Raw genomic sequence first — 13,185 nt, forward strand, 5'->3', positions numbered from 1 at the left:
TGTGGCTCAATATTTAAGTGCCCCTGTGTTCAAAAAAAATAAAAATAAAAAAAGAAAGGTAAGTAAATTGTCCAAGTATATACAGCTAATAAGGGGTAGAATTACATTTATACCCCAAACCATCTGAGCCAAGAACCCAGCTTTTACTCATTGTATTGCACTACCTACAATGTGACCAGAAATACCAGTGGTATGGGTTTATCAGTACAGTATAAAAGAATGACATTTATTTGAAGAGAAAAAAGTGTATTTGAATGCTCAGACATCTGTATTTTAAATTCTACACTAGATGATTTTAAATGACAAAAACGAATTATGAAGTGATTATTCAAAAATAATTTTTGAATAATCACTTCATAAGAAATATCAAATACTTTAACTGTATTTCACTTAACAAAAATTTTGTCCTTAAATAAAAGATGTACCTTGCTTTTCACCCATACTGCTATTTAAGCATTTTCCCTTCTCTGGGTTCACTCTCCCATTTACTATTATCTATCATATCTAACAGGTCTCTTGTCTGCCCTACAGTTTTTTCTCACCTTGCTTGTTAGTGTTGTTTTTGGAAGCAAATATGAAAATATGGTCTTTAAAGACTTTTTAGATTTGTACAAAAAGCCAACAATACACAGAAAAAATCTCCAAAGTAAAAGTTGCATTTACAAATAACACTTATAAAACCTACAATGAAAGATGCTTCAGACCCCCTGTCCTCGAGCTATGTTTTCAGGGTCTGTTCAGAGAGAAGGCAGGCACAAAGAACTTTTTGATTTTTTTCCTAGTAATGGCCTAAAACAATCGCTCTATTTACAATTTACCAAAAAGAACTTATTTACAAAAGTAGAGTTTTAGTTGTAATGTTAGTTCTCTATCTATCTATCTTTCTATCACTTAAGTTTTTTGTTTTTGTTTTTGTTTTTGTTTCTGTCATAACACAGTCAGTGTTTAGGGAAAGCATATAATCCTACCGTATTCTTCATCTCCTCTTTTTTTTTTTTTTTTGTTAAGTCCTCTTACTTTCTTCCATGGGCAATTTTCCAATAAGTCTCATCAAACTCATAGAAGACAGTAAAATGATGGTTTCCAGTGGACAGAGGGAAGGGGAAGGGGACATAGGGAGTTGCTAATCAACAGGTATGAAGTTTCAGTTCCACAAGATGAATAAGCTTTAGGGATCTGTTTCCAACATAGTGCCTGTAGTTAATAACATTGTTCTGAACTCTTAAAATGTGTTGTGAGGATAAATCTCATATTAAATGTACAATAAAATAAAATAAGCACACATTCCATCTGATTTATTACTTGCATTATTGGGGAAAAAAATCAAGATGCTGGGTGTTGCCTAATCCCTGAATGGACATTGCGAACATATCCAAGGAGCGAGGAGAAGCTCTACAAAAATCTCGACTTGCAGGTTTTAAGAATGTTCTGTCAGATACAATTTTTCCTTGCATAATAACAATAAGCAGCTTTCTTTCTCTGGTAACTGCCTTGTACTTAAAAAGCCCACAGAAGATGGAATTCTGTTCTCTCAGCTAAGACAGTGAGCAAGACTGTGATTGCTGCCCACTGCCACCCTCCCCTCCCACCTTTTCTTTTCTAGAATATTTGAATTTGTTCACTGTAGCAGATAAAGGCCTAATCAGAACAAAATAAAATAACTCACTTCCAAGATACAATTGTATTTTTAAAATGTTTATATAAACTGAATGCAGCCTTGGCAAGGGAAAATTTTTTAAAGTCAAAATCAATACTTCAAAAATTTTTACAAATATCCATTTAAGTAACATGACTTTTGAAAAGGATATTTATAGGTTTCAAGATATAAAGAAATATCAGCTAAATACAAAATGGCATATTTTGTAGCCTAGAGAAAATGATGATTAAACCAATATCTATTCTATATTAATTAAAACAAAGAAAGGTTGATGGGGAAGGACTGATAGTTCAAAAACAAAAAAACAGAAAAACTCTCTGATCAGCAAAAGGTCAGAAAGTTTAAGAAAATTTGTCTTGATCCTAACTGAAAGTCAGTACGAAATAGCCATGAACAGTGCTAAAATAGCTAAAACTTCTCAATAACATGAGTAGCAAGGAGCTTGGAAATGAGACACTGTCTGGAAAAATCACATATCCTCAGCTTGTTCCCCCATCAAAATAGAATCAGAGCTATTCTACTAGGGCCCCAATAGTGATGATGATGGTAACAATCATCATCATCATCAATTTATTGAGTTCTTACTATGTAAACACACTATCCTACATTATTTACATAGTAGAGACTATTCTACAGATTTGCAAACCAAGACACTGGGAAGTTCAGCAACTTCTTCAAGACACAGATCTAATGAGTAGCAGGTCAAGATTGTAGCCCATGCAGTCAGCTCGCGGAGCCCACACTTACCACTTGTACACTCTACTCACTGTCCCTCTAAGCTGTGAGGGGTGGAACTCCAGTGAGAATTTAAGACTAAGTTAGTAGGTTGAATATGATTCCTGATCAAAAGCTGGGAGAAAACACTCCACAATGAACAAGATTCTCTGAAACATTTCACAATATTTGTTCCCAAGGAACTCCTCTCCAAATACAGACAACAAAAGTGAACATGAGTTTCTACTCCTATGAACCTACACTGCACTTCAAGACAAATGAATGATAAAATCCTTTTGGTATCTGACTAGTTACATAAGGCTGAAGTCAATATTAAGGAAATATCTAAGCATCAAGATGATTTGACTTTGAATAACTGATTTACAGTCCTTCTTTCCAAAGGCAATTAATAGGCCAGTCGTGAGGACTCCTAGTTTGTTGCAGTGAAGTTGTGTCATCAGGATGCTTCTCTCTTTATACTCTATAGGTAGGTACTGAGAAAGGAGAGACCAAGTACATCCAAAAGTGTACCAAGTCATTAAGAATCAAGTTAGGAAGAGAGGGCCAAAACACATACTATTTTATCCCTCAAGAAATTAGTATTCACTCACATGAAAGTTCCATTAACCTTGAGTCTCAGAGTTATTAGAAAGCAGAGGCTGTGTAAAGTGGGAATTCAGCTTGCTGTCATACAGTTGTGACATTATGATATATATTTCTTGGTTTACAACTACAGTTCCTGGCTGATAAATTCCTCCCTGAGGCAGGTCATAGAAATAAGAATTTCTCTTCCCCAAGGCAGATCACAGATACCCTAATCTTCCCTTGCCTTTTTGTCTTAGAACTGGCTGTAAAGAAATTCTCTGACCAAACTTGTCTGACAGGTGTTACTAAGACCTTCCTTATTCCAGGTGTCTTGTCACATACCCTAGAAAAGGGAACACTGCACAGAGAGGCCAAGGAGAATCTAAATACACAGGCCTCACTGAGTTTCTCTACCCAGTCTATTAGCAATCATGCCTATGTAATGAAATCTCTATAAAAACCCAAGAAGACTGGATTCAGAGGGCTCCAGATAGAGGAGCACATGGAGGTTCCTAGAGAGTGACACACCCAGAGATGACATGGAAGCTCCATGCATTACCCTAGGCATCTGAGCCCCTGGTAATATCCTTTAAATTAAAAAAAAGTAGCAAATGTGCTTCCCTGAGTTCTGTGAGTCACTTGAGAAAATTAATCAAACCAAAGGAAGAACTTGTGGGAACCCCAATTTTTTTTTGGAACCCCAATTTATAGCTTGTGGGTCAGAAGCATGGATAAGACAACCAGAGACTTACCACTGGCATCTAAACTGCAGGGTAGGGAGCCTGGGGACTGAGCCCTCACCTTAAGGGATCTGATGCTATCTCCAGGTGCATAGTATCAGAACTGAAATGAATTAGAGGACACCCATGTGGTATCCACTGCACAACTGCTTGCTTTCTGGCGGGGAGAAAGTTCCATATCTTTTAAGGTCAGAGAAGTCTTTTGGTTAATTGTGGTATGAGAGCAAAGGAAAAACAGGCATTTTGCTTTTCTAGGAGACACACAGCAGTAGTTAACAAACTGTTTCCTGGAAGACTAGGGTAGTGAAACGGTCCTCCAATTCCTTTATCTAGATAGGTTTTCTATTTTTAGGATTTTGAGTTAGTTTCTATCCAAAAGAAAGGGCGATGCTGTTTTTAAAAAGATTATAACTATCACAAAGATTATAACTACCACAAGTTTAAAGAAAAGATAGACTTTGACAGAATGTGTTGTTGACCACGTGGTCTCTAGAAAAGTCACTGATAAATCCTTCTATATATCTTCTTTCCTTTTTGCAAAAATAAATTTCAAAAGCATTCTTCTTAAGAAACTCATTTGGATGTTGAAAAGTAACAAAACAGTCTAGCAAGGGAGGGAACTTTATAAAGAAGGGGAACTAAACTTTTAAAATTAGCTTTTAAAATGGAAAAACCTAAGGTCTTCTCTGAGGGAGACCCATTCTATCCATTGAGAGCATCTGTTTTTCCTAGCTCTTCTAATAAACCTTGCTATTCTTTTACTAAAAAAAAATCCACTAATTTTTATAAGAACAGCAAATAATTATACAAAAATTGAGTGTCAACTACCTATCAAAGAATGTGTTAGACAAGGACGCCGTGCACACCCACCCCTGCCACTGCGCTGACTCCGGGGCACCCTCGTTGGGGCTCCCCAACTTCTTTGGAGGCTGGTGCAGGCATTTTGAATTATTCCTGAGGGCATGACCAACATCCCTGGAAGGGCAGCTTCCTTCCTGAGACACCTATAGGAGACTGGAGGCCCTTTGACAGGTACCTCTATTTACTCAATTACTTCCTACACCCTTCTCCATCCTCTTCATTCACTACTAGAAATACCGTAAATAATAATCAAACTCATCCTGTTTATTACAATAATGTTAAAGTCTTCATAGGGGCTATCTGGTTCAGGGCTGCATTTTCTCTGTATTGAGTGCTACTAATATTGATCTCCCCTTCAAAGGATAGGTACTGGAAAACTGCAGGGTCATAATAAGCCTGCAGCGGGGAAACTTCAGTACCTCATATCTTCACTGCTAGAAGGGAATATACAAAAACAATATGAAAAAACAGGGAAAGAAAGTGTCCCTAAAAAACCAAGATGCTATTTTGATAGAATCCAATGACAACATGGCAGTAGAAATGACAGAAAAAGAGTTTAGGATCTGCATACTTAAAATGATCTGTGAAGCAAAAGACGAGATAAGAGAGCAAATGCAGCCAATGCATGATCATTCCAATAAACAGTTAAAAGAGCAAATGCAGGAAGCAAAAGAACACTTCAATAAAAAGATAGAGATTCTGAAAAAAAAAAAACAAACAGAAATACTTGAAATGAAAGAAACAATAAACCAAATTAAAAACTCAACAGAAAGCATCACCAACAGAATAGATCTCATGGAAGACAGAATCTCAGACAATGAAGATGAAATATTTAATCTTTTTTTTTTTTTTTTTTTTTTTTTTGTGGTGCTGGGGATTTGAACCCAGGGTCTTGTGCTTACGAGGCAAGCACTCTACCAACTGAGCTATATCCCCAACCTGAAATATTTAATCTTGAAAATAAAGTTGAGATGATGTTAAGAAATTATGAGCAGAACCTCCAAGAATTATGGGATATCATGAAAAGATGAAATTTAAGAATTATTGGGATTGAAGAAGGAACAGAGATATAAACCAACTGAACAATGAACAACCTGTTCAATGAAATAATATCAGAAAATTTCCCAAACCTGAAAAATGAAATGGAAAATCAAATACAAGAGGCTTACAGAACACCAAGTGCACAAAATTACAACACATCCACACCAAGGCACATTATAATGAAAACACCTCACATACAGGATAACAATAGGATTGTAAAGGCTGCGAGAGAAAAGTGTCAGATTACTTATAAGGGGAAACCAATACAGATGTCAGCAGATTTCTCAGCTCAGACCCTAAAAGCAAGAAGGGCCTGGAACAATATATTTCAAGCTCTGAAAGAACATGGATGCCAACCAAGAATTCTACACCCAGCAAAACTAACTCTCAGATTTGATGATGAAATAAAATCTTTCCATGATAAACAAAAGTTAAAACAATTAACAAATAGAAAGCCTACACTACAGAACATTCTCAGCAAAATATTTCATGAGGAGGAAGTGAAAAAAAAAAAAAAACAATACCAGTCAGCAAAGGGAGGAACTACCCTAAAGGAAAAGTCAATCAAAGGAGAAACCAAGTCAAGTTAAAAACCAAAAATAAGCCAAAATGACCATGAATACAAGGCATATCACAATAATAACCCTGAATGTAAATGGCCTAAACTCAATAATCAAAAGACATAGACTGGCAGATTGGATTAAAAAGAAAGACCCAACAGTATGCTGCCATCAAGAGATTCACCTTATGGAAAAAGTAAACGAAATTGATAAGCCCTTAGCTACACTAATGAAGAGAAGGAGAGAGAAAACTCAAATTACTAGAATTTGTGATGAAAAAGGAAAGCTCACGACAGCCACCATTGAAATACATAACATAATTAGAAAACATCAAAGACATTGGCAAATTTTTAGAAACATATGATCCTCTCAAACTGAATCAGGAAGACGTACACAATTTAAACAGATCAATTTCAAGCACCAAAATAGAAAAAGCCATCAAAAGCCTACCAACCAAGAAAAGCCCAGGACCTGATGGATTCTCAAATTCTACAAGACCTTTAAAGAAGAACTAATACCAATACTCCTAAAAGTATTCCAGGAAACAGAAAAGGAGGGAACCCTTCCAAACTCATTCTATGAGGCTAGTATCACTCTGATACCAAAACCAGACAAATACTCATCAAGGAAAGAAAACTTTACACCATCCCACTTTACACCATCCCACTATGTTCATCCTGATGAACATAGATGCAAAAATCCTTAACAAAATACTGGCAAATTGCATACAAAAATATATTAAAAAGATAGTGCACCATGATCAAGTAGGGTTTATCCCAGGGATGCAAGGTTGTTTCAACATCCGGAAATCAATAAACATAATTCATCCCATCAACAGACTTAAAGTTAAGAATCATATGATTATTTCAATACATGCTGAGAAAGCATTTGATAAAATACAACAACCCTTCGTTGATTAAAGCACTAGAAAAAATAGGGATAGTAGGAACATACCTCAATATTATAAAGGCTATCTATGCTAAGCCCACAGCCAACATCATTCTTAATGGAGAAAACCTAAAAGTATTCCCTCTAAAACCTGGAAGACAGGGAGGCCCTCTTTCACCACTTCTATTCAACATCATCCTAGAAACACTAGCCAGAGCAATTAGACAGACCAAAGAAATTAAAGGGATACAAATAGGAAAAGAAGAACTCAAGCTGTCACTACATGCCAAGGACATAATTCTATACTTAGAGGTTTCAAAAAACTCCACTAGAAAACTTCTAGAACTAATAAATGAATTCAGCAGAGTAGCAGGATATAAAATCAATATGCATAAATCTAATGCATTTCTATTCATAAGTGATAAATCCTCTGAAAGAGAAATTAGGAAAGCTACTCCATTTGCCTTAGTCTCAAAAAAATTAAATAAATAAAATACTTGGGAATCAATCTAACAAAAGAGGTAAAAGAGCTCTACAATGAAAACTATAGAACACTAAAGAAACAAATTAAAGAAAACCTTAGAAGATGGAAAGATCTCCCATGTTCTTGGATAGGTAGAATTAATATTGTCAAAATGGTCATTCTACCAAAGGCACTATACAGATTCAATGCAATTCCAATTAAATTCCCAATGACATTCCTCATAAAAATAGAGAAAGCAATCATGAACTTTATCTGGAAGAATAAGAGATCTCAAATAGTCAAAACAATCCTGAGGAGAAAAAGTGAAGCTGGAGTTATCACAATACCAGACCTTAAACTATACTACAGAGCAATAGTAACAAAAACAGCATGGTATGGCACCAAAATAAACAGATAGACCAATGGTACAGAAGACAGAGACAAACCCACATAAATACAGTTACCTAATACTAGATAAAGGAGTCAAAAACATGCAATGGAGAAAAGATAGCCTGTTCAATAAATGGTGCTGGGAATACTGGAAATCCATATGCAGTAAAATGAAATTAAACCTCTATCTCTCACCCTGCACAAAACTCAACTCAAAATGGATCAAGGACTTAGAAATTAGACCAGAGACCCTGCACCAAATAGGAAAAAAAGTAGGCCTGAATCTTCATCATGTTGTCTTAGGATCAGACTTCCTTAATAAGACTCCCAAAGCACAAAAAATCAATAAATGGGATGGACTCAAACTAAAAAGCTTTTTCTCAGCAAAGGATAAAATCAATAATGTAAAGGGAGAGCCCACAGAGTGGGAGAAAATCTTTTCCACATGCACTTCAGATAGAGCACTTATCTCCAAAATTTATAAAGAACTTACAAAACTTTACACCAAAAATTCAAAGAACCCAATCAATAAATGGACCAAGGAACTGGGCAGACACTACAGAAGAAGATATACAGGTGATCAACAAATATAGGAAAAAGTGCTCATCATCTCTAGTAATTAGAGAAATGCAAATTATAAGATTTCATCTTATTCCTATTAGAATGGCTATTATCAAGAACACAAACAATAATAGATGTTGGCATGAATGTGGAGAAAAAGGCACACTTTTACATTGCTGGTAGAGTTGTAAATTGGTGCAGCTACTCTGGAAAGCAGTGTGGAGAATCCTCAGAAAACTTGGAATGAACCCACTTTTGACCTAGTTATCTCACTCCTCGGTTTATACCCACAGGACTTAAAATTACCATAATACAGTAATGCAGCCACATCAATGTTTATAGCAGCTCAATTCACAATACTTAGATTGTGGATCCCCCTAGATGCCTTTCAACAGATGAATGGATAAAGAAACTGTGGCATATATACACAATGGAATATTATTCATCTATATAGAAGAATAATATTATGGCATTTGCAAATAAATGGACGGAATTGGAGAATATCATGCTAAGTGAAATAAGCCAATCCCCAAAAAAACAAAGGCCAAATGTTTTCCCTGATAAGTGGAGGATGATATATAATGGGGGTGGGGGGATGGGGAGTGAGAGAAAAATGGAGAAACTTTAGATTATGTAAAAGAAATGAGAGGGAGGTGGGTATGAAAAACTGTGAAATAAGATAGACATCATTACCCTATGCACATGTATGATTACAGGAATAGTAAAATCTACATCATGTACAACCATAGAAATGAAATGATACACGCTATTTGTGTATAATGAATCAAAATGCAGTTTGTAAAAAATAAATAATTTATAAAAACTAAAAGAATGTGTTAAACACTTCTTCTGAATTGAACAGGAGATCCAAGATGGCAGACAAGAGGGAGGCTGCGTCCTTGTCGCTCCATAACTCCGGTTTCAAGCAGAGGATATCTGTATCTTGGTGAAGCAGTTTTTGCTGCTTATCAATCCCCTGCTGTTTACCCCATTTGTCTACTGTGATCAGCTGCAGTGTGCCAGCATATCGACGCCTTTTTTGAGTGCAGATTACTCACTGTCAGCGCCTATCACCCGCCATTTGCCTGCCTCTCGCCTGTCCATCGCCTGCCTTACACCTACCATCACCCAACGCACGAGGTTCACCTCCGATCGTCCGACAACAGTCAGCTAACTGATCACCGACTGCTAGTGGAGCACCAGCAGAGCACCAGCTGCCTGCTGTTGCCTGGAAGTTCATTGTTACAGTACCTGCAGGTTTGGTTACACGTGGCTGCCACCATTTAGAGACAACAGCCAGGCCCCACAGGACCCATGGCCAGACTGACTGAGTCCCGTCTCCAGGAGCCCTCAGCCCGACTGATCACTCCCTGCCTCTGGGACCCTCACATCGACTGATGCTCCCTGCTGCCAGGACCCCCAGACCAACTGACTGCGCCCTATGACGGGGAGCCCAGACCAACTGATTGCACCCGGCCTCCAGGATCCTGCAACCACACCAAACATCTGACCTCCAGGACCCCTGCCTGACCAACCACACCCTGCCTCCAGGACCTCCAGCTGACCACATCCACACCCCTAGCTGCAGCTCCCCATTTGCCAACACATTTGGAAGCCAGAGTGGCCATCTTGGATTATCCTGGAAGCCGTAGCTCTGATCTTTAGGTGGGGCAAATCCCAACCTGAGACTCCTGCTGGAGACTTGAAGCTCATTGTCAGGTACCTCTCATGCATCAGGCTACTGAACACTGTGAGGTTTCATTACTATATGACTGTTATAATGTAGATTTTCTTTTTTCTCCTTATTAAAAAAATTTAAGTTTTTATCTCTTTACTTTTCTTGCTGTCTTTTCCTTTTGTTTACCTGTTCCTTCAGAGTCTCTTTCTCCCTTTTTTGCATGCTAACATCCAATTTCTTTTGATTACACTCTCACCCTTTCTATTATCTAGAACTTCTGTATATTCTTTTCTTATCCCATTAACAGCCACATTCTACATCCCTCTGCATCCTCTTTGTCCTCCATTAGAAACTGCAGACCTTATTGCAAATCTGTTTGTTTTACTGAAGACAATATTTGAACTCATTCTGTTTATTATGACAATTTTGTTATTGTCCAGGGGCTATTTGGTCTAGGATTGCATAGGATTGCATCTGAATTGGGCACGGCTAATATTGATCTCTCCTTAAAGAAAAGGTTTTAGAAACCTAAAGGGCCGCTGTAAGGCTATAGGGGGAAATCTGCAATACCCCAGATCTGCACTGCTAGAGGGGAAGATACATGAACAACATGAAAAAACAAGGGAAGAAAATGATCCAAACAAATCAAGATTCTGTATTTGTATCCAATGACAGTAATTAGAAGAAATGTCAGAAAAAGACTTCAGATCATACATGATTAAGATGATTTGCGAAGCAAAGGATGAGATAAGAGAGCAAATGCAGGCAATGAATGATAATACCAATAAGCTGAAAGAGCACCTGCAGGAAGCAAAAGATCATTTCAACAAAGAGATAGAGATTCTCAAAAAAAAAAAAAAAAAAACCAAACAGAAATCCTTGAAATGAAGAAAACAATAAACCAAATAAAAAACTTAACAGAAAGCATCACCAAAAGACTAGACCACTTGGAAGACAGAACCTCAGACAATGAAGACAAAATATTTAATCTTGAAAATAAAGTTGCCCAAACAGAGAAGATGATAAGAAATCATGAACAGAATCTCCAAGAATTATGGAACACCATGAAAAGATCAAATTTAAGAATTATTGGGATTGAGAAAGGCACAGAGATACAAACCAAAGGAATGAATAACCTATTCAATGAAATAATATCAGAAAATTTCCCAAACCTGAAGAATGAAATGGAAAATCAAATACAAGAGGCTTACAGAACACCAAATGCACAAAATCACAACAGATCCACACCAACGCACCTTATAATGAAAATGCCTAACATTCAAAATAAAGATAGGATTCTGAATTAAACAATATGGTATTACTCTCCTACACATACATATACAGTTGCTTTATCATACCATGTTAACAATCATACTATCAAGTACCAAAGAGAATTAACAACTATAAAGTCAAAATCCAACTTTCCCATTTCTATTTTAATTCCTGGCTTTATTTGGCCAGATCTTGTGAAATTAACTTACCAAAATGATCTGAAGGAAGATCTCATATTGTCGTACATTATACAATGCCTCCTTTAACATATATGGCTCAAGTTCTTTACTCATGAGTGGGTTCTTTGTTACCTTCTCAAGAATGGCTGTGTAGCGATATACCTGGTCCTGGGCAATCTGAAGTTGGGAATCAATATGCTGAGTGGTGGCTGGGATTGCTTCATGTAGAATAGCTGGCACTGTTTGTTAAGTATATAAAAAAGACAGGCATGAGGGCAGCTAAAAAGAACTAGAGAGAGCCAGGCATGGTGGCTCAGCCTGTAATCCCAGCAATTAGGGAAGCTGAGGCAAGAGGATTACAAGTGCAAGGCCAGACTCAGCAATTTAGTGAGGCCCTGAGCAACTTAGTGAGACCCTTTCTCAAAATACAAAATTAAAAGGGCTCTCGGGGATATAGCTCAGTGGTAAAGTGCTTCTGGGTTCAAATAATAATAATAATAATAGTTAAGGGAAAAAGGCCCAGAAAGTAGTCATATTTTAAGAACTAAGTGGAGTCATTTTCTTCCCCAAATTAATAACAGTAAGCCATGTGGGGTCCCACTGGGCAGGAAGAATCCAAAAAGAACCTATCCAAACAAAAGATATTGTCAGAGTGATAACCAAAAGTTACAGCAGCTTTTGCCACTAAAAATAGACAAGTTTAAAGAAAAGGTAGACTTGGAAGTATGTGTTGTTGACAATGTGGTCTCTAGAAAAGCCACTGATCAATTCTTCTATGTATCTTCTATTAGGAAAAACAAATTTGAAAAACATTTTTCTTAAGAAATTCATTTGGATGCTGAAAAGTAACAGAACAGTCTAGCAAGGAAGAGAACTTCATAAAGAATGGGAACTGAACTTACCTGTGTAAATGGAAAAAATTAGGAAACATGGCTCAGAGGTACAACACTTGCCTAATATGCACAAAACCCTTGGTTCAATCCCCAACTCAAAAAAAAAAAATGGAAAAAAATTACCCTGCTGATAGTACTGATCTAGTGATCAGTGATCTGGTAAGAGACACCAATACCTTACCAGGGGGCCTGCAGGAATACCAAATTCATAAGAAATTACTTCTACTGAAAGGTCCTTAATTAACTATTTCATAAGCACATTTAAACTTATAAAGAATTTGTTTTGTAAATAACAATATAGTAGATGTTCCTCAATTTAAAATTTGCCTAAATATCTCTTTTTGGACCTTCTCATTCTATTAACAGCACAAACAAGGGTTTTCTTTTCAGGATGATTTTTGTTTTTACATTGCTAAGTTTTATTTTCTTTGGCTGACTTGGAGTAAACACCAATCTCCACCAAACTAGAGAGGCTAGCCTCTGGGCAGGAACCACATTCCTTTTACTGATTCACTTTCCTACACTAACTTCATGGTACATAAAATTCAAAGTCTTGCCTCAGTAAAAGTAAAATGTAGTAATTACTACATATTATCAAACACTGGTTTTTCATAAAGAACAGTCAAAACTGCAAATCTTAAACCTCAGAATTCTAGTAGTGTGTTGTGTATTATTTTCCTCACTGTGCAGGCTGAATTTTAAA

At 36.8% G+C, this 13,185-nt stretch overlaps 1 protein-coding gene across 5 annotated transcripts in view; it reads right to left on the reverse strand.

The window, feature by feature from the left end:
• Nucleotides 1–13,185, reverse strand: part of Cfap206 (cilia and flagella associated protein 206) — a 43,693-nt gene that overhangs the window by 19,978 nt on the left and 10,530 nt on the right. For all 5 annotated transcript variants that reach the window (XM_047558547.1, XM_047558550.1, XM_047558549.1 and 2 more), the window contains one exon: nt 11,620–11,828. In XM_047558547.1, coding sequence (XP_047414503.1) covers nt 11,620–11,828 — 209 coding nt within the window. The remainder of the gene's footprint in view (nt 1–11,619; nt 11,829–13,185) is intronic.

This window comes from Sciurus carolinensis, chromosome 7 (genome assembly GCF_902686445.1).
Source record: "Sciurus carolinensis chromosome 7, mSciCar1.2, whole genome shotgun sequence".
Taxonomy (NCBI): Eukaryota; Metazoa; Chordata; class Mammalia; order Rodentia; family Sciuridae; genus Sciurus; species Sciurus carolinensis.